The sequence below is a fragment of the Aquarana catesbeiana genome, linkage group LG09 (assembly GCF_042186555.1).
Source record: "Aquarana catesbeiana isolate 2022-GZ linkage group LG09, ASM4218655v1, whole genome shotgun sequence".
NCBI lineage: Eukaryota > Metazoa > Chordata > Amphibia > Anura > Ranidae > Aquarana > Aquarana catesbeiana.
In genome coordinates, this window is record NC_133332.1 from 198415839 (window position 1) to 198442660 (window position 26822).

At 41.1% G+C, this 26822-nt stretch overlaps 1 protein-coding gene across 3 annotated transcripts in view; it reads right to left on the reverse strand.

Moving 5' to 3' along the window:
- Window positions 1–26822, reverse strand: part of GARNL3 (GTPase activating Rap/RanGAP domain like 3) — a 418412-nt gene that overhangs the window by 107876 nt on the left and 283714 nt on the right. For all 3 annotated transcript variants that reach the window (XM_073599520.1, XM_073599519.1, XM_073599521.1), the window contains 6 exons: window positions 15604–15678; window positions 11685–11784; window positions 9476–9594; window positions 8312–8376; window positions 8139–8202; window positions 6591–6617 (listed from right to left, as the gene is read on the reverse strand). In XM_073599520.1, the coding sequence (XP_073455621.1) occupies window positions 6591–6617; window positions 8139–8202; window positions 8312–8376; window positions 9476–9594; window positions 11685–11784; window positions 15604–15678 (450 nt within the window). The remainder of the gene's footprint in view (window positions 1–6590; window positions 6618–8138; window positions 8203–8311; window positions 8377–9475; window positions 9595–11684; window positions 11785–15603; window positions 15679–26822) is intronic.

The window sequence follows — 26822 nt, forward strand, 5'->3', positions numbered from 1 at the left end:
TCTTGCTAGAGTGGAAAAAACTGAGGACATATTAGATAAACAAGAACAGGACCTCTCTGAAATAAAAGAACAACTTAAAATTATACACCAAAATCAAATAAAAATCTGTTACAGATTAGAAGATCAAGAAAACAGAAATCGCAGACAAAATTTGAGAATCAGAGGGGTCCCAGAGAGGAAGGATGAAGATTTAAAAAAGATTATGGTAGACATTTTTGGTCCTATCCTGGAACTAGGGGGTGGGGAATTCCCCAAAATCGAGCGGATTCACCGGATAGGTAGACGGGACACAAGTCGCACGGAGAGAAGCCGGGACATTATTGTGAAATTCAGGTATTTTGTAGATAAGGATAATCTATGGGCAAAACTCCGAGGAAGAACACCACTTCTATATGAAGATGCCAGGATATCAGTCTACCCTGATCTAGCCAGAGATACTCTAACCAGAAGACGCCATCTGAAGCCCCTCTTAGACCTATTAAAGGAACAAAACATTAAATACACATGGGGGTTCCCGGCCTGTCTGATAGGAAGCAGAGAAGGAGAAACAGCAAAACTGAGATTCCCAGGAGACCTGGAAAAATTCTGTGGAAAACTAGACATTCAGGCCCCCCCACTACCGGACTGGGCCAGTGAAAAGTGGGTGGATCTGGGAATAGGTTACATATAATTATCTGGAGGTGGGGGCGGGCGGGGGGGGGGGGGGGAGGTGGGAGGTAACTTGGTAAAGCCAATAGAAGTAAATGGGAGCAAGATTGCTCCTTGGGTACCGAGCCGTGATGGCTTGCCGAGCAGCACACCAAGAGCTTCACCCTCAGAGGTGGTGACCAAGAGAGGAGCTCACATCTGGGTATTCCTCAATGGTCTATGGGTCCAATAAGGACCACGTGGGGGGAGGGGGGGTGGGAGGGGTGTGTGAGGGAGGGGGTTCTGGGAATGGGGGTCGCAATTTTTTTTTTTAAGGGGGATTCTCTCCAAGGTCAAAGGAAAGATGAGGTATTTACCCATATTGAATGATAGTTAGGCCCACCTTAAAATTCATCACGTACAACGTCAGAGGTCTAAATATGAAAAGAAAGCGTAGAAATGTTCTTAATGAGCTTAAAATATTGGGCCCTGATGTAGTCTTCCTCCAGGAGACACATATCTCACAACAGTCTAAGTTAAAGCTCTTTTCGAGCGATTTTCCGCTCTGGTACCATGGAGACACCATCTCGAGTAAAACCCGAGGGGTCGCTATAGGATTCGCAAAAACAACAAGATTTGTGTTAGATGATAGAATGGTAGACCCAGAAGGTAGATTCCTCATTCTCCGAGGCAGATTAAACGAAAGGGAGTATACCCTAGCCAACATCTACGCACCAAACCAAAACCCTATGAAATATTTTATCCAAATTTTAGAAAAAATAATAGAATTTAGGAAAGGACAACTAATCTTGATGGGAGACCTCAACTTCTGTATGGACCCAAAAATAGACAGTACGGCCCGCACACAGGAAACGAATAATGGTCAATTAAAAATGGTGAAACAAAAATTATCTTTACACCAGTTGGTGGACATATGGAGGGTGACTCACCCTTGTTTGCGTGACTATACATATTACTCTCCTGTGCATGGCTCGTACTCCCGTATAGATGTGGGGCTTATAGATCACAGGGAAATAGAGGAGGTGGTAGACGTCAAGATAGGTAATATAACCTTTTCAGACCATGCCCCTGTAGTTCTGGAAATGACAATAAGGGGGGAGATAAGACCCAGGGATCAATGGTGCATTAACGAGGAGTTAATAAGGGAGGAGGAAGGTTATGCATTAGTCAGAAAGGAACTGGAAAAATACTTTACTGTTAATGATAATGGAGAAGTCTCAGGGTCTATACTCTGGGAGGCTCATAAATCATATATTAGAGGGGTCTTGATTAAGATGGGAGCCCGGAGAAAAAAGGAAAAACACGAGGCCATTCAGAACTTAACAAGGGAGGTAGACAAGCTAGAGCAGGAACACAAAAAACAAACAGGCTCGCCATCTAGCAAGATGTATAGACAGCTGACAATCAAAAGGATAGAGCTAAAAAAGGCACTGGAACTTGAATCAAAAACAACATATGGGAGGAGGATAAAAGACCAATATTGTTGGGGAAACAAACCTAGTAAGGTACTTGCTAAAATAGTAAAAAAAAAGAAAGCCAGAAACTTCATCGAGAAGATTCAGACTAAAAACGGCCGTATGGAACATTCCTCTAGAAAGATAGCTGAAACCTTCAGGGAATATTACCAAGACTTGTACTCAGTCAAAGCGCACGAGCCCAAATCTAAAAACAGGAGAGAGATTAATAATATTTATTTAAAGAACGCCAGTTTACCTATAATATCAGATCTAGCGAGGGCCCATCTTGATGAGCCAATTACGGAGGAGGAAATTGGGAAAGCTCTAATAGGCGGAGCCCAAGGGAGAAGTCCGGGCCCGGATGGGTTCACATTGTTCTATTACAAAAAATTCAAAGAAATATTAATCCCTAGGCTTTGCAATTACATGAATGGACTAGGAGATAGCTACGAGATGAGCAGAGAAGCCCTTCAGGCGTCTATCACAATTATCCCAAAGGAAGGAAAGGAGAAAACACTCTGCTCCAGCTATAGGCCAATCTCTCTGCTCAACACCGACACAAAACTATACGCGAAGGTCTTGGCAGAGAGATTAAAGGAACATATAAACCTTTTGGTCAACCCGGACCAAGTGGGGTTTGTCCCCAAAAGAGAAGGGAGGGACAACGGAGTTAAGACGCTCCTCTTGCTACAAAAGCTGAAGGAGGATGGACCCCCAGGGCTACTGCTGTCGATGGATGCCGAAAAGGCCTTCGACAGGGTAGACTGGGGGTTCATGTTTCAGACTCTGGAGGCTATGGGAATAGGACCCATAATGATTCAACGGATAAGGACATTATACCATCACCCCATGGCCTCAATAAAAGTTAACGGGTTAATGTCCCAGCCTTTTGAGATGCGGAACGGCACGAGGCAGGGTTGCCCTCTGTCGCCGTTGCTCTTTATCCTATCCCTGGAACCACTCCTTGCAACGATACGTAGAGACCCTGAGATAAAAGGTATCAAGGTAGGGGAGGATGAACACAAAAATGCAGCATTTGCAGATGACGTGCTATTATATATAACTGACCCAGTAGCCTCTCTAAAGAAATTGAATGTAGCATTGAGGAAATATGGAGATTTATCCAACTTTCAAATAAATTTGGGTAAATCGGAAATATTAAACATCAACTTGAAAAAGGCAGAAGCAGATAAGGTGAAGAGGGTATCTGGTTTTGGGTGGACTAAGCAGCTTAAGTACCTGGGAATTCAATTAACAAACTCTATAGATAAGATTTACCACATAAATTACATCCCTCTATTGGACAGTATTAGAACGGAATGCAAGAGACTCGCCAGCAAACCGCTCTCATGGATAGGGCGAATAAATGTCTTGAAAATGACACTCATCCCTAAGATAACCTACCACTTTCAGATGATCCCGGTCCCTCTGCCCCAGTTTTATCTAAGGAAATTGAATAAAATAATGATGAATTTTGTTTGGAAAAATAAAAGAGCAAGAGTCCCCTTCCAGATATTAAAACAAAGTAAAGATAACGGGGGACTGGCGGTACCAGATATACGAAATTACTACAAGGCCATAATTTTATCAAGATTAACAGATTGGGTTAAAAAAAGTAATGAAAAAGGGTGGGTGAAAATAGAGAACACAATTAGTAATGTGCACTTAGGAAATATAATCTGGAACCCTCCACATAGCAGAACTTTAGTTAAAAATACCCACGTAATCACACAGATAGTATTTAAAGTATGGGACGGGGTTTATAAAAAAGTGATTGGGAAATACAATTCTCCACTATTGTCACTTAAAGACAATGAATATTTTGCACCAGGCACTCAAAAAGTAGGAGGGAAAGAATCATTTTGGGGGATTTCACAGGTGAGAGATATAATCAAAAATGGAAAAATAATTACACTCCAACAGCTTAGACAAGATAGGAAATCACGGGGGATAGATGAATGGCGGTATCTACAACTGAAACATTTCGTAAGCAAACTACCCCAACCCATTAGATCTGGGGAGGATTTGACAGAAATGGAAAAGTTATGTGATTCAGAAAATTCGAGAAACATCATTTCCAAATTATATAAAATTCTGATGGGGGCTGAAAAGGTGGAGATACCGCCATACATAGAGAAATGGGAGAGGGACTTGGGCACAAAAAAAGATAAAAATATAATAAGCAAAATATTAAATAGGACTTTCAACTTAACACTTGATACACAGTCCGCAGAAATGAATTATAAATGTATAAGTAGAAGTTATTTAACCCCCGAAATACTAAGTAAATACCAGACCGGTTCAACAGCACTCTGCTGGAGGGGCTGTCATGGGCTGGGAACAATGGGTCACATCTGGTGGAGTTGCCCCAAAATAAAAATTTTTTGGAAGAGGACTCTTGCATTAATAAAGATTATCACTAACATAGAAGTGGCAGAGGACCCATGGGTGGTGTTATTTCATGGATGGGAAGGAGATACAAAAAAATACAAGCAGACACTGATCCCCTTCCTCTTAAACGCTGCTAAGAGACTAATACCTAGGGGATGGCAGAGGAAGGAGAGCCCTGAGACATGGGAGTGGTTTGATGCGATAGAAGAAACATATAACAATGAGGAGCTTGTAAATAAATTAGAAGAGAAAGATAACGGGACTCTGGCGGTCTGGGAACAGTGGAAACAATTTAAAAAAACTTGGAGATATGTGAAAGAATTGAAGGCCCTAGATTAATGCCAGTAGGAGTAAAATAGAGCTGACCTTGGAGAGAAGGGAGGGGGGAGGGGTTAGGGGGGATTAAAAATAATGAAGTTTAGAAATCAAGCGGGGTTATTGAGTTAGCCTAACCCCTAAGAGATGCACATTTTGTAAGTTTCTTGATTAAATTTTGGCAAAGGCTACAATGATGAGACACTGAGAGGGAGATGGTTCAGAATATGATCCTCAAAATTGATTCAATCCCCTCAAAAGGTCGACTGAAGTGGCAAAAAAAAAAAAAAAAAAAAAAAAAAAAAAAAAAAAAAAAAAATAAAAGGCATACATTTATTAAAAGTAATAAAAAAGGAACACTCACATGGTATAAAGATGTAACAGCTTAAATGGTATCAGAAGCGGTGATCATAGGGGGTCCACCCAACATGTTTCGGCTCATTAGCCTTCATCTGGGGGCTAATGAGCCGAAACATGTTGGGTGGACCCCCTATGATCACCGCTTCTGATACCATTTAAGCTGTTACATCTTTATACCATGTGAGTGTTCCTTTTTTATTACTTTTAATAAATGTATGCCTTTTAAAAACGATATTATGCCATGTGAGTCTTCTTTCTCTCATGGTTCCAAATAAACATCCGGTTGGCCTGTTCACACGTCGGGACGATTGAGGTTGCTGACAGACCCCCTTCCCTCCTTAATTGAAGTTGTGGATATCCGATGTTTATCCTGCTAGCCTTGGTGGCTATACAAGCTTTTTGTGACTTGTAAGGCATATGTCTTTTTCAAGTCCTCTATTTCTGGTAAGCCTCCTCAGATACTATGGTGATGGCTTTGGCACACACTTAGATGTCACATTGGATTTGGTGCTTTATCGTTTCATCCATCAGTGATACTCCGTTGTTGTCTTCATCAGCTAATCCTCAGAGACTGTTGGTGGTGGTTTTTGATTTTAAAATCACTTTTTTCAAGAACACTTTTTATTAAAACATCAGACTGCCCAGACTGACCACATTATCCACATTATCCATTTTGCAACACTGATTAGTAACATTTTGTGATGATAAAACGTGTTATACATAAGAGAATAGCTAAGCAGCTGAGATCACACTGCGGAGTGCTGCCCAGCACACAACCAACATACATGCCGTGTACTTGTAATATACATCCTGTATTAGGGAATAGGGAGGTAACTATAATATAAGCATCCCAGTACACCAGTATGTGAATGACACACATTCAAATAAGGGAAAAACAAATTCATGCCTTTAACATTTGCTTTTTTCAAGGTCTTTGCAAATAATCTTAAAGGAAACCTGCCATGAGAGAAATATGTACACCTGGCCTCTCCTGAAAAAAAACAGTTGCTTGGCTGTCATTTTGATCAGCTGGCTTCATATGTTTAAAGTTACAGATCCAGAAAATATATGTAAAATTGGACCTTACTGGCTACATGCTTGCTACAGCTCTGTGACTAAGAAAATATTGAAGCATTTTAAAGTAAACTTGTAGGCAGCTTGGCATCCTGACTTGGTCAATTTATACCAAAGTGTTTTGGTGCACTGTGCTTATGGTGCGTTACAAAAAAACCCAACTTGCTGCATCTTGGTTGCCAGTAGCATGCATGCTCAACAGGGACACTGGGTGCACTTATACTACAGGGGTGTGCATGTACTCTAATAATTCTCCTTTTGTACATGAAGAAAAGCTATCAAACTTCCCATCAGCAAGATCTCCCTCTAAAATCAGAAGACCAGAAATGGCAGAGCAAAACGTACCTCCTGCTCTTCTAGAACCAGCAGATCCTGCAGAGAGATAACAAAAGCATCAATGAGAGCAATTGTGCAAAGAGAGACAACACAAGTATCACTTAGGCAGGCCATACATGGTGCAAATTTCTTTCCTGCAACCACAGGTAGCAGGAAAGAAATTTGCACGATTCCCCCATCAACACAGACAGTGCGGACAGGGGAATCAGCAATTGTCTTCTCCTGGCGGGGGGAAGGGCAGGGGAAGCCATCCCTGCAGGAAGAAGACAGTGATTATCGCTAGCGGCTATAATGGCTAGAGAGTCCTACAGGCTGGTTGTACAGAAGTTGATCGATCAATTCAGCCTGCCCATTAATGGTTCGAACCTCAGCCGGTTCCTGCTGAACCGGCTGAGATTCCAACTGTGTATGGAAGGCCTAAAGCCTGGTTCACACTAGTGTGATTTCAGATACGACTTGGGTCGCACAGAATCACATAACAATGGAACTCACATTGATTTTATGGGTGCCTGTTCACATCGATGCAACGCAACTGCGATGCGAGTTTGAGGAAAGTACATGTGCTACTTTGGTGCAATTTTGTGCCCCATAGACTTCAATGAAAACGCACCAAAAAACGCATGTAAAATGTAGTTTTGTATAGTCTCCTTCTACAAAAAAATGAATCCATATGAAAAATGCATCAAAAACGCATTACAGAATCACACTGAAAATTGCATCAAGTCACCACTGCTCTAGTGTGAACCTAGCCTGAGAGCAGGACTGCAAAGGTAGCTTCGACTGCATTGTGCAATGGTATGTCTGGTAACTAAAGATGATCTCCCGCATCCTTTGAACTCTATGTGAATTTGAAAGTTGCATGCTTTTGTAATCCAATCAGCTGTGGGATGCTGGTGATGTCAGTGCCCTTATATGGACACATGCCCATATTTAGTCAAACATGGAAACTGACATCATCAGCATCCCTCCACTTTGTTTTTCACGCTGCAGGGGTGGTAAATGCCCCGGCCTGCAGCTTTATGGACTATAAAAGAATGAGACTTTCAAGTTTGGATACAGGTCAGATTTGCCTGAGCTCATCTCTAATGGTGACGTGCTAATAGTCCAGCAATGGGGAGGAAAGTCCTACAATCAGGGAAAGAACACTAGTGGATATTTTATATATACCACATTATATATATATATACATATATATATACATATACACACACACACACACACATACTTTTTTTACACAGCAACACAACTTTTTTTGGGTTGCAGGAAAGAGATTCGCTCGATTCCCCCATCAGCACAGACAGTGTTGATGCGGGAGTCCCTCCTGCCAGGCCATTGTCCTATCCTGGCAGGGAGGTGGGGAAGAAGATAGTGATTATTGCTAGTGGCTATAGCAGCCACCAGCGATAATCACAGAAAAAACTCGGCACGCTGGTTGTACCCAAGTTGATTAATCAATCGTGGTTTGAATCTCAGCTGGTTCATCAGGAACCGACTGAGATTCAAAACGTGTGTGGCCTGCCTAATACAAAGATCTGCTCAGGCAAAACATTGCCTTACCTTTTGAATCTCTGGATTAAGAATTTCACGAGGACTCTTCTCAAACCTGTCCAAATTCATGGCACTGTAACAGAAATATCAGTATAATAAGCCTTTCACATCATGGCCTGCACTGCTGACACCCAGAGTACACACCGTCACACACCGACCTGACACACAGCAACAACATTTACCTTAATATAGATTTCACCGATAATGTTTTTGTTGGGCTATATGGAAGGCAGATTTTCTGTGTACCCTAACAAACAAGAGAAAGCACCTTTAATAAAGGGATTCATTACCACATAATGGCTCAGGATAAAGCCTGCATGTGTTTCACAATAGGAAGTGGATTCCTATGGTGGCACTCCGAGAAGAGGCTCTGGTGGGGGACCCCAGCAGAGGAGGATCGGGCCGCTCTGTGCAAATCTATTGCACAGAGCAGGTAATTAGAACATGTTTGTTATTTAAAAAATAAATAAACTTTACAATCACTTTAAATCAGGTGGTGAGCATGCCACATAATGCCTCCTTAGTGTCTGTCAAATGCTCTCAGAAAAGCGACACATTGCGGATCACTCTTCAGATGGTTTTCACTAGTGTAAACAAGCCCATATGCAGAGTGAGGGTATACCTAAACAATCCATTTAATTCAATAACAATCCTTTGTATCTGATCAAGTAGGCCCACATTTTACATAATCATTGGTAGATCTAAAGAAGATTATACAATCTGATTGTAAGTGTGTGGCCAGCTTAGTCAGACTGTTATGAGAGATTTGTAGCACTGCTGTTATGCTGTTTCAGAGGCAGAATTGTCTTGTCAGGTGATGGCTTCTAAACCTGGTGATGTAGCTGCATGAATGAGGGCAAAAGAAAATAGGTGATTTAGGAAAATAAAAGTGGCGTTAACAAGAAAAAAAAAAAAAAAAGGAAGGCGTATATAGAAGCAGCAATGGCCTCCCAGTGTGCAGCAAACTACTACTACGTCTACTTCATTCCCTTGCCCCCACCTTAAATATCCCTGGGTGCCTCTACCAGCTGCACACTAAAGTTCCTTATCACATGAACAGCAGGAATACACACAGCATTCACCTGCTGACACAAAAACAGAGGTCTGTCAACTCTTCAGCTGCACCATCTGTCTGAGGAGAAAGACAGAAGGCAGTACAGAGCCAAACACATACAGTGATAAGAATCATTCTGGGTAAACATCTCACGCTGGCTGCAAATGTCAGAGGACTTCTGACTCTGCCAGTAAATATTATTACACTCCGTCATCAATGGAAATAAGAAGCCGACAGTCTGTCCTGTGTGTTAAGCATCAGTAATAATATATCCCACCATTGTGCCACTTACTGTTTTCCGCCATAAGATTGCACGGTACTGTGGTATACGCTGGTTATTTTGGTCAGAGAGGACCACAGATAGGAAAAATGGGTTTCGTTCCGCATCGGTTCCTATGTAGTTCTGGTGAACTGTTCAATGACATAAACACATGATACAATTCACTAACATTACATCACAGCATTTTACACTTATCCTTTCAGATTTACAAGGACAGTATACTGTAATCTGCAACCATAATTCATTACATAGATGACCCTATCTGTTTTTTGTGTACATACTGTGATATATAATATATAAATACACATACATACTCTCTGGCCACCTTATTAGGTACACCTTGCTAGTACTAGGTTGGACCTCCTTTTGCCTTCAGAATTGGCATAATTCTTCGTAAAATAGATTCAACAAGGTGTTGGGAAAAAAAATCTGAGATTTTGGTCCATATGGACATGATAGCATCACGCAGTTGCTGCAGATTTGTCCGCTGCACATCCATGATGCGAATCTTTCACTTCACCATATCCCAAAGGTGCACTATTGGATTGAGATCTGGTGACTGTGGAGGCCATTGGAGAACAGTGAACTCATTGTCATGTTCAAGAAACCAGTTTGAGATGATTTGAGCTTTGTGACATGGTGCATTATCCTGCTGGAAGTATCCATCAGAAGATGGGTACACTGTAGTCATAAAGGGATGGACATGATCAGCAATAATACTCAGGTAGGCCGTAACGTTTAAATGATGCTCTATTGGTACCAAAGTGTGCCAAGAAAATATCCCCCACACCATTACAACCCCAGCCTGAACCGTTGATACAAGGCAGGATGGATCCATGATTTCATGTTGTTTACGCCAAATTCTGACCCTACCATCTGAATGTTACAGCTGAAATCGAGAATTATCAGACTAGGCAAAATTTTTTGTTTCATTGTGCAAATTGTAGCCTCAGTTTCCTGTTCTTAGCTGACAGGAGTGGCACCCGGTCAAAAATACATACATTCATACTGTTTATGTTCAAACGCTTTTATAATTCATTTTGCTTGTAAGTGCAATTTGTAAGGGGGGACGGGGATTGATTTAATAAAATTTTACCTTACAGAATTACACTATGTATATGCATCTTTTTCATGAGTGACATGTAGATTGAAAGACCGACTTTGCTGCTCCACGAACGGATGATTATACGGGCTTTTACCTATTTATCCGGTGAGTTCACTACCATAGAGGTGATAATGCACCAGGTGTGGTGACGGTCAAACCATAAGGATATATACCGCATGGGACACATATGGATGAACTTTTATTTGTGGTTTTTATGTGACTAAATTATGTGATCATACGGATGGACCAAATTCATGGACTATATAACAATTTGAATTTGAGCGCTGCTAATGTTGGATTTTATTCAGCATATTTGTTCTGATTGTTAATTTTATTATAGTAGCTGCTAGAATAATATATTTCTTGGAATTTTTGACCATAAGCGCTGAGAGTGGGTTGGTTTGCTTACTTCGGTATACTTACTTTTCCACAAATTTTCTTTGATTCTTTATTCATGGCTGTGTTCTTAGGCAAAATTGTGAGTGAGCCCACACCCTTGGCTGAGAAGCAACCCCACACATGAATGGTCTAAGGAGGCTTTACTGTTGGCATGACACAGGACTGATGGTAGCGCTCGCCTTTTCTTCTCTGGACAAGGTTTTTTCCGGATGCCCCAAACTCTCTTTAGAGAAAATTACTTTACCCCTGTCCTCAGCAGTCCAATCCCTGTACCTTTTGCAGAATATTAGTCTGTACATGATGTTTTTCCTGGAGAAAAGTGGCTTCTTGACACATCCTCCAAAAGTCTTCACCTCACTGGGGATGTGCAACAGAACGGAGGCAGAGAGGGGTGGTCCCAGGCGGCTCTTTCATGCCTATTGAACAGCACGCTCTGCGAGCCTGGGCGGGGATGTGTGGCAGGAGGTGGAGAGGGGTGGTCCAAGGCAGCTGACTGTTTATGTATTGAAATGGCCGCACTGCGAGCCTGTGCACGGCGAGGGGGGCACTGGCTATACATTCCTGGGACAGCACAGCCCTGTCATTACTCGCCCTCCTCATTTGTTTACTCACCAAATGCAAGTGCACATTTTGAGGGCTATATATGTGTGTGTGCGTGTGTTCTGTCTGTAAGAGGGACAGTGCAGAAAAGTGAAAATATGGCTGAAACAGACACACCTTTCCCGAGGAAATATTTGAAGTACCATCGTGTGTGATACTCTGGGTTTTCCAGATGTACGTCCGTTCTCCTCCATATACCCGGCGTGTATTCTGTATTCTGTAACACACACAAGACATGGGTCAAAGCCAGAGATCTCATGAAACATAGTTCAGCCCTTGGCGATACACCTCTGTCTGTGACAGAAGCAATGTACATAATTATTGTATATAGATTATTAACAGAGCAATATGAACAATGATAGAGACTCTGAGCAGAACAATACAAGTGACGAGGACTATAAACAGCAATATAGATTATATATGGTACTAGAATTAACAAAGACTAAGCAGCTTTCAAGGAGTAAATATTAAAAAGATTTATTACATAAATAAAAATAATACAAGTGCTTTGGGCTGGTAGGTTTCTGTGACGTTTCAGGAACTAGGTGACTTTGGAAGGAAAAGTGTCCCCGGTGTATGGCAGCACATCTGCTTTCCTCTAATCCACTCTTACAAACATAAATATGTCTCTTCACCAATTTCATTGCCCTAATGGATTTACATCACAAACAATACAATTCTAGGATATCAAAGAGGAAGATGAAACAGGGCAAACAAGAAAATGTATTGTCTGTTTTATCTCTCTGACATAGTTCTTCTCAGTGCAAAGAGCATCACCTGACATCAGCACTCACATCAGTGAGATTACAGAAAGGGGCGCCATCTATAGCCCTCTCCTTACTGGCATAAAATGATCTCAAGACTGAATTATATGGTATTCTTCAACTTCAACTTTAAAAATAAAATCCAAATATAAAATAATCTTCAATGCCATAATGGTATATATTAAAAATATGGGGGAGTCTATTTATAAAAACATTCATTTGTGCAAGCTGAATGAAAAGTCGCTGCCATTTTTGATTAATTCCTGTATTATCAGCTTCATATATATTGATTTCTTATTGAGGTAGTTCAGAAAACTATACCACATTTTGGCCACTAAATGGAGCTAATGATACAGGCATTAATCAATTTCAAATATTACAGTGACATTTGGTTCAGCCTGCACAAATGCTTCTGATATTTGTGCAAGAGATATTTTATAAATAGACCTCTAAGGGCCAGTTCACAGCACATGCAGTCCAGTGCTTTTTTTTCTGCATCAAAAACTCATTGAAAGTAGGTTATATGGTTTCTAATGGCATAGTTCACACCAGTTCGGTCAGTTTCAGGGCGTTCCTGTTCCAGAAAAAAAAGTAGAACATGCTGCATTTTTCCTGCACTGGACCATACTGGAACGTGGTAAAACGCATAAAAAAACCACACTGGATTGCACCAAAAACGCACTGGATCCCAGTACAGTAAAATAAGAAAAGAGGAAAAAAGAAGAATAAAAGCACCTGGAATGCATCCGGAAACGCATCAGAGATGCATTGGAATGTGTCAATAACGCGCTAAAAACGCTCATGCAGAAATGCATCCAGAATGGATCTGGAGGGTGTTTTTATGGTGTGAACCAGCCCTAAATGTATTTAAAACAAAACTAGTGTAAATACCTGAATAAAGCTCTTTATAACCCCATGTACTGCAGCACAGAGCCTAGGAGAAGGAGGGTCAACATGTGAGGCCATTCAGGTGCTCTGTATGCACATGTGTGCTGACAAGTAATATGTAGACAGGAAGTGAGTGTAGAGATGATATCATGTGTCTTTTGCTGCAGGCTGGGAACAGAGAGGTGACCCTAGATGTGCTACTTAAAGCAGAACTAAAGTCCTGATACTTACCTCTCCTTTAATGGTCCAACATCCCTTGCCAGTGCTGGCATCTCCTACCCAGGACTTTCCTGGTGCTGTGCTGCGGCCATCTTCATTGGCTGGCACAGGGTGACATTGCTCCTGTGCATGCTCAGGAGTTCGGTCACCCCGGCACAAAGGCGCTGTGACAAAATGTAAACTGAGCTGTGCTTGTGCAGCTCAGTGTACATTCCAAAGAACGTTGTGAGCATGCAGGTAGGTTTATTTTATTGTAGAAGAGACATTGCATGTCTCTTCTGCAATAAAGGGCCTGCCTGCTTGTAGTCTTTAAATCTCGGACTTTAGTTTTGCTTTATAGTGCCCATTCACACCGAACCGTCATGCTTTCAACCTGTGTTCTGTGTACATTTCCTGCACTGCATTCCAAATGCACTAGGTGTGTGATCTGCTTGGATGTCAATAAATTCTTAACAACACCCCAAACGCAGTGCGTTTTCCTGCACTGGATTGCATGGTACCTCAGTACCATGCAATCTGGTTGCAGTGCATTTTTAAAAGGAGTGCAAGCACCTTTGGCACCTTCAAATGAATGGGCTAACCAGAACTCACTCCAGAAACAACTCACTCCAGAAACACAGCACCAATCTAGAATAAATCAAGGCAGAAAGAAAACATATACTGACAACATAGCACTGTGCTATGTGGAGCTTTCATTGATGAGAACCTGTCATATGCACAGTACCTAATAGAGAGAATAATTACCCCAACGGGGACTTTAAAGGCAGACTAGGGAGTAATTAAAGGGTATAAAAAGATATAAAAATGTTATATATAAAATATTCACAGTACCTAGGGCTGATCAGTTTCACTGCCTAGCACTGTTCAGCACTACTATGAGGCTAACTGCTAAAATGAGTAAAAGAAGACAGAAGAGAAGGACCACAGAAAACAAGAGTTGGACAAACAGCATGTCAAAGCAATGAAAACAGATTTCACAGAGGAGATACATATGGGCCTTACGTGCCAGAGACCAGGAGACACAAAAACATAATTCAGCAACACAGATCTGACACCTTATTAAATATCAGATTATTCACCAACATGGACACATACACTATATTGCTGAAAGTATTGGGGTGCCTGCCTTTACACGCACATGAACTTTCATGGCATCCCAGTCTTAGTCCGTAGGGTTCAATATTGAGTTGGCCCACCCTTTGCAGCTATAACAGCTTCAACTTTTCTGGGAAGGCTGTCCACAAGGTTTAGGAGTGTGTCTATGGGAATGTTTGACCATTCTTCCAGAAGTGCATTTGTGAGGTCAGGCACTGATGTGGACAAGAAGGCCTGACTCACAGTCTCCACTCTAATTCATCCCAAAGGTGTTCCATCAGGTTGAGGTCAGGACTCTGTGCAAGCCAGTCAAGTTCCTCCACCCCATCCATGTCTTTATGGACCTTGCTTTGTGCACTGGTCCAAATCATTTGGCGAAGGGGGGATTATGGTGTGGGGTTGTTTTTCAGGGGTTGGACTTGGCCTCTTAGTTCCAGTGAAGGGAATTCTTAAGGCGTCAGCATACCAAGACATTTTGGACAATTTCATGCTCCTAACTTTGTGGGAACAGTTTGGGGATGGCTCCTTCCTGTTCCAACATGACTGCGCACCAGTGCACAAAGCAAGGTCCATAAAGAATGGATGAGTGAGTCTGGGATAGAGGAACTTGAATGGCCTGCAACCTTATAGAACACCTTTGGGATGAATTAGAGCAGAGACTGCGAGCCAGGCCTTCTCGTCCACATCAGTGCCTAACTTCACAAATGCGCTTTTGGAAGAATGGTCAAACATTCCCATAGACACACTTCTAAACCTTGTGGACAATCTTCTCAGAAGAGTTGAAGCTGTTATAGCTGCAAAGGGTGGGCCAACTCAATATTGAACCCTATGGACTAAGACTGGGATGCTATTAAAATTCATGTGTGTGTAAAGGAAGGCGTTGCAATACTTTTGGTAATATAGTGTACGTGATTTCTAAAACCCATCTGTAGTTGTCATGACTGCAGAAAGCCATCATTGAACAGGAAATACAAATAATAGGCCACTTACCGTACACCCCTGACAGCGCTCTATCAACCTAATTGCAGATATAAAATGAAAGAAAAGAATGCTGTTCCTTGTCTCTTTACCTCGTCTGATGATCCGTTCTCCACCCGGAATCGCCCCGCTCTCTGGATGGCTCCATCCGCATCACTGGAGATCAGCTGACAGGAACATCAAAGTCAAGTAAGAAAGTAAATTAAAGGGGATTGACAAGAGCAGCAGTTATCATGATGAACAGCAAGTTCAAATATTCTGCATATAGACAGTAGTAGAATGTATAGCAGTGACTGTTTGCATGGCACGTACAGTGTTTTTGATTCAGGCCATATAACGCCAGACGGGAGAATCATGCCATGGGAGACAGATCTAGCTATATACGTGGTAAATAGCTTACTTAGTCTGTAGACTCCACCCCCAACACACATAAGAAGAGGCTTAAATTGGGGTAACAGATGCAACCAATCATGTTCTGGAAATTATTTTCCCAGTGCAGGTTGCAGAACATCACAAAATGCCTGATTGGCTGTGTTTTTCCTTTCCAACAGTCATCACAAACCTTCCATGTTAGTTTTCTGCTTTTGCACAGATGTGGCAGCAATAAGACTAGAGGTGGCGAGATTTTACAAGGGGAGAATTGCATGCCGGTCACATTACCTCTGTGTCCAATTAGTGTCATGGTACAGTGAAGGCAACACCAGCATGCTAGGATAATTACTTATTGTCTTATTAATAGAATGTCAAAACATTTATGAGGTTTTTTTTTAAAAAGGCTAAATGACAGCAAATTCCAGAGAAGGCACATCATTACGCTTAAGAGACCAGCATCTGTGGCGTAAAAAAGCAGCAGCATCCCTACTATCTTCACTATATTTCCCAAACTAGATCACAGATGAATATTAGACAGAAAATAATAGTTGTATCAAATATAGCCAGCAGAACAAACCAAACAATGCATGGGAGTCGATCAGGGCAGATACTGCTGTAATTTAGTAATTAACCAGACATTGGTCTTTTTTTTGGGGGGGGGGGGGGTGCAGAGGTGAATAAGATAAATATTCCATGTACAATGTGCATTCTCATTGGGAATTGGAATATCCTATGTGATATACATTCATCAGTCTCAACCTGACATAAAAAAAAAATCAAGGACTGTCCAGATGTTAATGACCACAGATGGTAATATTAATAAGGACCAGGCACAAATGGAGCAAAACCAGAATAATTGAGAGGACCATATATCACATAGTGATAGGCTTGACCTCTAGCACCAGGCTACAGGATATTACTGCCAATTCTTATCATATATTATACAGGATTTATATAGCACCAACAGTTTTTGCAGCGCTTTACAACATGAGAGTAGACAGTACAGTTACAATACAATTCAAAACAGGGGGAATCAGAGGACCCTGCTCATTAGAGCTTACATTCTAAGAGGGAGGGTCAAGTGATACAGAAGGTAATAACTGTGGGGGATGAGCTGATGGAGAAAATAAAAGTACAGCTGTTAGGTAGGGGCAGGATAGGTTTCTCTGAAGAGAAGGGTTTTCAGGGATTGCCTAAAAGTTGACAGAGTAGGAGATAGTCAGACAAATTGGGCTAGGGAGCTCCAAAGGATGGGGGAGGCACCAGAGAAGAAGTCCTGGAGGGATGGGAGGAGGTGAGCAAGGAGCTAGAGAGCAGAAGGTCTTGGGAGGAATGAAGAGAACAATTTTTGGTATTTTGAGACTAGGTGAGTGATGTAGCTGGAGGCCGAGTTGTGGATAACTTTGTACATTGTTATTAGTATTTTGAATTTAATTTGTTTGGTGAGCGAAAGCCAGTGGAGGGGTTGGCAGAGAGGAGTAGCGTACACTAACCGGTTGGTAAGGTGGATGAAACTAGCAGCAGCATTCATGATGGACTGAAGGGGGAAAGCTTATGTAGAGGTAAGCCAATGAGGAGGGAGTTGCAGTAGTGGAGGTGGCAGATGACCAGGGACTGAAATATCATATATAAAATGTACACACAGAAAAGAATATATATAAAAAAAATAATTTAATTTATATATAGGTCAGAATTTATATAAAAAAGGTACATCGCATGAATATTATAGATTGTTAAAAAATAAAGATTACAAAGCCCTAAATTTGCACAACATTTAAAGTTGTGTGTGGAAGCCTATCACATGGGTCCCTAACAGTGAAAAATGACTCTAGTACTAGCTAGTTACGTAAATAGGATCTTTTTTAAAAACTAAATACTTTTTTTTAAAGTAAGGTTTTATTCACAGGAAGGTGCTAACTGGATCTTTGAACTCAAGGCCAATGTACCAATCCCAAGGCCAATGTATCACCAGGCCTTAATAAATAGCTTAGTTTCACCTTGTTCTTGTAACAAGGTGTAACTTTGTATTATGGATATCACTTCAAGTCTGAAGCTGCTGGTTGTTAACTGCCTGACCTCCTATGCTTCAAATATAGAAGCTTGAAGACTTCAGGTAGGCTTTAAAATAGCAGAAAATCTTTCTAATCCATCTCTGCTCCTAATACTATCCCACAGGCCACTAAAATGGGAAGTTCCAGTATGACACCAAATATATTTATGATTCAAACAAGAGATGCCATACGCCAAAAAGCTTCCACGTTGAGGGCTTGCCATCTGCATTTGGTGCTGGGAGGGGTGGGACTACCCATGACATGATTATCCCCCAATTTCATGATATTCAAAAGGAGTCCCTTTCAGTAGATGTGTCTGTCATTGTTGTACATAAAGGGCAAGGTAACACCAATATGAGAAACCTTTTACCCATAATGTTCTGAGATACTAGAAACATCCCTCACACTCCAGGAATAAATCTTAGCATGTGTCATAAAAAAAAAATAAAAAAAACGACAGAGCCTAAGAATTAATATCGCTGAATTCATAAATAGGGAAGGTGGGAAGTGGAGACAGCAATAATGTTTGTTAATTTTACAGTTGTAATTTTCAGGTGCCATTTTGAATCCACAAGCAATGCTTGTGTTTACTCAGCTGTAAAATGGCTACTGCAGTATTTCAAGCTGAGGAGGACACACAGAACAAAATTACACCAGTAAAACAATTATTTTATAATAAGCCACTAACATGCCTGGTAAGCCTCATGAAATAAATATTTTTCCTTCGAAAATTCATCCAGGATGGAGGGAAAATTAAATTGTCTTTAATCAGGGTAATTACCCTAATAGAACATAATGTCAGCTGGATTATTATTGCATCCCCACCCTGAACCTTCCGGAACACAGAAAACTTCATAATAGAATCTGCTGCATCTGGTCTCTGTCACAGCAACGCCAACCAATTCCAAACCAACAGAGTGCAGTTATATCAAGCCAAACATTCTACATTCACATTGTACATAACAGCTAGTATAATTTGTATCCTATACCACCTATATGTTGTGTAAAATGCCTATATTTCATATAGAGGTAACAATAATGATCATCATATCTAAAGAGTATACCTACACCAAATCCAAAGATCCTATATGTACTGTATATACCAGCAACCATATCATCTATACGTAATCTAAATGCTACAGGAGGTACATTACTTGTAAACAGTACTCACCTATTACCAATTCAACATGTACATAGGGCAGCAGAATGCTCTGATGGTTAGTCCTATGACCTAGCAGTACTGATTGGCCTTAGTTGCCACCATGGCATTATCTACATGGGAGTGTATGTTTGCTCTGTCTATGGCCTTATGCTGTGCACACACGACCGGACTTTCGACGGACTGAATCACGTCAAACTTTTTGACAGACTTCCGTCGAATCGGACTTGTCTACACACAATCACACCAAAGTCTGACGGATTCGACCGTCATGACGTACAACTGGACTAGAACAAGGAAGTTCATAGCCAGTAACCAATATAAAAAAATTATATAAAATAACAGCGCTCGCAAAAATTATATTTTGGTTATGGTGTTGCAGCTGCTGGATACAAGTGCTATGACTTTAGTGCTAAATAAAACAAAAAACCTGCGCTGGCAACTCACCATAAAAAATAAATAATATATGTAAAAGAAGTATATATAATTCATAAAATATACAAGTGCACAAATAATGTGGACTGTGTGAGATTGGAAGAAGAGCCACTTAAAAGCTATGCGACTCAAAAAAATCCAATGTCGCTACACCAGTGCAATTAGAAAATGTGACATATAAATTGTCATTCATGACCAAAAACACAGGTGTAAAAATAATGATAAATCATGATGCAATAAAATGTGCAAAAAATGGTGTGGACTGTGTGAAATAGGCAAAAAAGCCACTAAGAACTATGCGACTAAGAACAAATGTATGTCGCTACTCTGGTGCAATTCAAAAAGTGTGACATATAAATTGACATTCGTGACCACAATTGCGGGTAAAGAAACCTCTTAAAAGACAAATGCCAAATGATATATAAAAAAAATAAATAAATAAAAATAAATGTAAACATAAATTTCTATTGACGGAGAGTCCTTTACATCAAGGTGTTTCTTCACAAAAACATTCAACAGACTTCAAGCTTTTCAATCCGCACACTAGGTCTGGGCATGAAGATAGGCTAGTGCTGGTAGTGGTTATGAAGAAACTTTGGGAACCACAAATCTCACGTTCCACCAAAAAAGAGGAGAATGGATATAGTGTAAAAACCTATGGCACAGTGAGATCATCTGCGCATATAAGCGCTACTCACGGAACCGATGTGCAGAGCAGGCATTCAGATATTCTGTCGGTGTTCGCTACTGAACGGCGTGCGTTCCACCAACTCCAGGAAGTGATGTCACTGGTTCTCGGATTCACAGGCGTAAGCAGGATGTTGCGTCAGTAACCAATAGCTGCCCTAGCGTCGGTTTTCGTCCGTCGGACTAGCATACAGACAAATGGATTTTTCGACCGGACTAAAGTCCGTCGGAAAGATTTGAAACATGTTCTAAATCTAAAGTCCGTCACATTTTCGACAGAAAAGGTCCGCTGCAGGTCCGATGAAGCCCACACACGGTCGACTTGTCCGATGGATTTGTTCTGTCAGACAAGTTTGGTCGAATAGTCTGGCCGTGTGTACACGGCATTAGAGTCTGAAAATTTGTTAGTGATAAGGGGACATTCATGCCACACTGCATATAGTTGAACAATGACCACTATTCCTTCTTTTAGCCTCCATCCCTCTTTTCTCCAATGAAATCACATAAAAATTAAACAAAAACTCTAATGCCCCATACACACGGTCGGACATTGATCAGAAATTCTGACAACAAAATCCATGGATTTTTTCAGACGGATGTTGGCTCAAACTTGTCTTGCATACACATGGTCACACAAAGTTGTCGGAAAATCCGATCGTTCTGAACGCGGTGACGTAAAACACGTACGTCGGGACTATAAACGGGGCAGTAGCCAATAGATTTTGTCTCTTAATTTATTCTGAGCATGCGTGGCACTTTGTGCGTCAGATTTGTGTACACACGATCGGAATTTCCGACAACGGATTTTGTTATCGGAAAATTTTATAGCAAGCTCTCAAACTTTGTGTGTCGGAAATTCCAAAATTCCGGAAAATGTGTGATGGAGCCTACACACGGTTGGAATTTCCGACAACAAGGTCCTATCACACATTTTCCGTCGGAAGATCCGACCGTGTGTACAGGGCATAACAGTAATGCAGCACTGGAGGCACCATATTCGCTGTCTTATATGTATAGCAGAACGCCCATCTACTCTAAGCTCAGATGCAGGCGCAGGCCTTTTTAACTCTATTTCCCACATCTCCCTGGGTTCCTGGACATGCCCAGGGATGATAGATTCCTCATCTTTCCTCTCTCAAGAGCTCACAGAGGTCATACCTGATGGAGGCATAGGTAGCTGGGCAAGTGATCTAAAGCCAAGTGAGAGAACATCCACTGTCAGAACCAAAAGACCCAGCTACTGTGGTAAGCCCTTTCCTGATTGGTACTAGAGTAATCAGTTTTCAGGAGGTAGCATTTTCTTCTCAGGGATTGGTGTAACCACAAGTTAGAAGTACTCCTTGTCTGATCATTCGGCTGTACAGTGGGGACAGAAAGTATTCAGACCCCCTTAAATTTTTCACTCTTTGTTATATTGCAGCCATTTGCTAAAATCATTTAAGTCAATTTATTTCCCTCATTAATGTACACACAGCACCCCATATTGACAGAAAAACACAGAATTGTTGACATTTTTGCAGATTTATTAAAAAAGAAAAACTGAAATATCACACGGTCCTAAGTATTCAGACCCTTTGCTGTGACACTCATATATTTAACTCAGGTGCTGTCCATTTCTTCTGATCATCCTTGAGATGGCTCTACACCTTCATTTGAGTCTAGCTGTGTTTGATTATACTGACTGGACTTGATTAGGAAAGCCACACACCTGTCTATATAAGACCTTACAGCTCACAGTGCATGTCAGAGCAAATGAGAATCATGAGGTCAAAGGAACTGCCTGAAGAGCTCAGAGACAGAATTGTGGAAAGGCACAGATCTGGTCAAGGTTACAAAAAATTTCTGCTGCGCTTAAGGTTCCTAAGAGCACAGTGGCCTCCATAATCCTTAAATGAAAGACGTTTGGGATGACCAGAACCCTTCCTAGAGCTGGCCGTCCGGACAAACTGAGCTATCGGGGGAGAAGAGCCTTGGTGAGAGAGGTAAAGAAGAACCCAAAGATCACTGTGGCTGAGCTCCAGAGATGCAGTCGGGAGATGGGAGAAAGCTGTAGAAAGTCAACCACCACTGCAGCCCTCCACCAGTCGGGGCTTTATGGCAGAGTGGCCCGACGGAAGCCTCTCCTCAGTGCAAGACACATGAAAGCCCGCATGGAGTTTGCTAAAAAAACACCTGAAGGACTCCAAGATGGTGAGAAATAAGATTCTTTGGTCTGATGAGACAAAGATAGAACTTTTTGGCCTTAATTCTAAGCGGTATGTGTGGAGAAAACCAGGCACTGCTCATCAGCTGTCCAATACAGTCCCAACAGTGAAGCATGGTGGTGGCAGCATCCTGCTGTGGGGGTGTTTTTCAGCTGCAGGGACAGGATGACTGGTTGCAATCGAGGGAAAGATGAATGCGGCCAAGTACAGGGATATCCTGGACGAAAACCTTCTCCAGAGTGCTCAGGACCTCAGACTGGGCTGAAGGTTTTTCCTTCCAACAAGACAATGACCCTAAGCACACAGCTAAAATAACGAAGGAGTGGCTTCACAACAACTCTGTGACTGTTCTTGAATGGCCCAGCCAAAGCCCTGACTTAAACCCAATTGAGCATCTCTGGAGAGACCTAAAAATGGCTGTCCACCAACGTTTACCATCCAACCTGACAGAACTGGAGAGGATCTGCAAGGAGGAATGGCAGAGGATCCCCAAATCCAGGTGTGAAAAACTTGTTGCATTTTTCCCTAAAAGACTCATGGCTGTATTAGATCAAAAGAGTGCTTCTACTAAATACTGAGCAAAGGGTCTGAATACTTAGGACCATGTGATATTTCAGTTTTTCTTTTTTAATAAATCTGCAAAAATGTCAACAATTCTGTGTTTTTCTGTCAATATGGGGTGCTGTGTGTACATTCATGAGGAAAAAAAATGAACTTAAATAAATTTAGCAAATGGCTGCAATATAACAAAGAGTGAAAAATTTAAGGGGGTCTAAATACTTTCCGCCCCCACTGTATATCTATTTTGTTAAACGTGTTGTTTATTAACAGGATCGGTCATGACAGGCAGCGGTGCCAGACTATTCCAGAGGGAAGCAGGCGACTATCACCTCTGTAATAATGACCTCTTTATTTCTGGCAGAATTCCTGCAGCAAGAATTATCCATGTACACGGGGCCAGGTCAGGAGATGTTGGGCCTGATCTAATCATATAGGATCCCACCCACACAGCTAGCAGCTGGATTCTAACACCTAGAGGGGGATGCAAAAAATCTCTTCCCTGCAAAAGACCACGGCTGCCTTGACAAGGTAGTAACCGCTTAGGCTTAATGTACACGGGATGCTGAGGCAACCTCCTCTGAACAAATTTTTTTGACAGCTTCAAACCAGCGTTTAAAAAGGCCCGTTTTGCCGCGTTTGCATGCCGCGTTTTGCCGTTTTGCGTCTAGGAGCGTTTAAGATAACATCATAGGACCCTCCCAAAGCCCAAAAAACAGTAGTATTTAACTATTTCAGCCATTCTGTGAGACCAGAGTGAGTAGCAACAGCTGAGAGAGCAACTATGGGAGCATAGCATGAGCATATGTGAGGAAAAAATGCAAATATTTTAATATATTTAATTTTTAAATTGCAATTGATTAGTATATTTTTTGTTTATTTTTTTTATAAGCTGTATCTGTAATTTCATTTTTTTTATTTATTTATTTTGTCTTTTTTATGCTCAATTTAATTGCATTTTTTTAATATATTTAATTTTTAAATTGCAATTATTAGAATTTTTTGTTTATTTTTTTAAAGCTGCATGTGCAATTTTAATTTTTTTTATGCAAATTTTAAATTACAATTTTTAAAATATTGTTAATTAACCCTAACCGGAAACCCTATTATTTAACTATTTCGGCGATTCTGTGAGACCAGAGTGAGTAGCAGCACCTGAGAGAGCAACAGTGTACTTGTAGCTACCTCAATTTAGGTGCTTTTACTATGGGAGCATAGCATGAGCATATGTGAGGAAAAAATGCAAATATTTTAATATATTTAATTTTTAAATTGCAATTGATTAGTATATTTTTTATTTTTTTTTATAAGCTGTATCTGTAATTTCATTTTTTTAAATTATTTATTCTGTCTTTTTTATGCAAAATTTAATTGCAATTTTTTTAATATATAAAATATTTAAATTGCAATTGATTATTAGAATTTTTTGTTTATTTTTATTTTTTTAAAGCTGTATGTGCAATTCCATTTTTTTTTAATTAATTTATTTTGTCTTTTTTATGCAAATTTTAAATTTCAATTTTTAAAATATTTTTATTGAACCCTAACCCTAACCGGAAACCCTAACCCTAACTTGTTCTTCAAGGGGAAAACCCTAACCATAACCCCCTAATCCTAATGGGAAACCCTAACCGGAAACCCGAACGCTACCGGGAAACCATAACACTTACCACAACCCTAAACTTGTTCTTCAAGGGGAAAACCCTAACCATAACAACATACTGTAACCCTAATGGGAAACCATAACACTTACCATAACTCTAAACTTGTTCTTCAAGGGGAAAACCCTAACCATAACCCCCTAACCCTAATGGAAAACCCTAACCAGAAACCCTAACAGGAAACCATAACACTTACCATAACCCTAAACTTGTTCTTCAAGGGGAAAACCCTAACCCTAACCAGAAACCCTAACGGGAAACCATAACCCTTACCATAACCCTAAACTTGTTCTTCAAGGGGAAAACCCTAACCATAACCCCCTAACCCTAATAGGAAACACTAACCCTAACCCTAAATTTCATGCAACTATGTTTGATCAAGTCGGGGATGAAGCTCAATGATGGGGTCATCTAGTTGAAATCTAACAACATATAGGTCAAATTCCAATTATACTTTGGCTAACAGCAATGTTAGTGGTGTATTAAATTAGATCATGCTCATTAGGAGTATATAAATGGTCTATGAAACATAGCAAGCAATTACAAATTTTTAAACTTTTTTAGTGTTTTTTCATCACTTGCTATCATTTTTAAGTTTTGTAATGTTAAAAAATAGGGCACCTGTAAAAACGCTTATAAATGCAATTGCGGCAAAACGCCAGTACCGCGTTTAGTGGCGTTTAGCTTCTGAAATGTCAGAAACTTTGGCGTCTGAACTCATTTTTTTGCCTTCAAATAAAAGCCTATAAACGCAACTGCCTAAAAACAACATTAAATGAACCTGTGTACATGTACACATAAGATAACATTGGATGAGTTCAGGGGCAGCTGAAAAAAGCAGCCAACTGCCTCTGAATGTCTGTTTACAAGCAGCAGTGTACATGAGGCCTTAGAAGTAGTGTATTACCAAGTGATAACATTTAGGGGGACTTTAGGGCCCACGTATTTGGCAGAAAGCAAAGAGTGGAAAGATCGATTCTACACCATGTAGTGGAACTGCATGACAGTTACACTGTAGAGCTGAGTGAGATGGCCCCTCTGGGGTGACATTGACGGGTGGCTGAAGGAACATTTTGTGTATGGATTCTGATCTGACAAGGTAAAAAAACCCTAAAAGAGAAAGAAACAACCTCAATTTAAGGTTCCATGAACTGTTAGTAGTGGTTATAGCGTGTCAGGATAAAAGCTCTACAGGCTCTAGTGCACCAATTGCATTCATAGATGGGAAATTGACAATACTGCCTGCAAACAAACAGTTGGCACCTTGGGAGGTGCAAAACTGACAGAAAGGATGGTTCAGCTCCAGACAGTTATCTGTGTTGAAGCGCAGATAGGAATACTCCTCTGAGAGGCAAAAAGGGGATGCCCCTCTTTGAGAAGGCGCACACTGCCTCAGAGGCAGCAAAGTTGTGCAAGATAATCATCCCTTCTTGGGACTATCAAGTTTTGCCTTTTCCAAAGAAACTGCCCTAACTTTACACAGTGAAAGCTGTTAAACTAGAATATCCTGCTGCTAGGGTGCAAAGTGGAATGATGTCCCATCCAAAGATGCAGATGAAGAAGCTGAGGAAATAGAGATCCCTGACTCAACTAAAACCTAATATTAGGCCTCAAGTTTAAAGCAGAGTTCCACCCAAAAGTGGAACTTCGGCTAATTTGTCTCCCCCCTCCCTCCGGTGCCACATTTGGCACCTTTCAGGGGGGAGCGGATACCTGTCTTTGACAGGTATGCTGTTCCCACTTCCGGGAGTCCGGGCCATGGCCCATGACGTCACCGCTTGGCTCCCCCTGCTGCCGGGCCAGTTGGAGAGAGGAGCGGAGCCTCACGCATTCGCAGTAGGGTTCACGGCGTAAAGCCGTAAGGCTGAACTGACGGGTTCCCTTACTCGCAATGGCAACGGCATTCACCCGACAGATGATGGAAACATCAGCTGTGGGGCCGGCATCCCTGGATTCCAGGACAGGCAGGTGTTCTATTATTAAAAGCCAGCAGCTGCAGTATGTGTAGCTGCTGGCTTTTAATTTTTGCAATACCATTCATACTGATGAATGGTATTGTACTGCAGAATAATGCCTGGTTTGTAAAACAAGCCACTTGTGTGGGTCTATTTCAGTTTGTTGAACAACTCGGCCAATACTGTGTGGTCTGTCAAAGAGTGCTGAGGACCAAATGCCACTACTGAC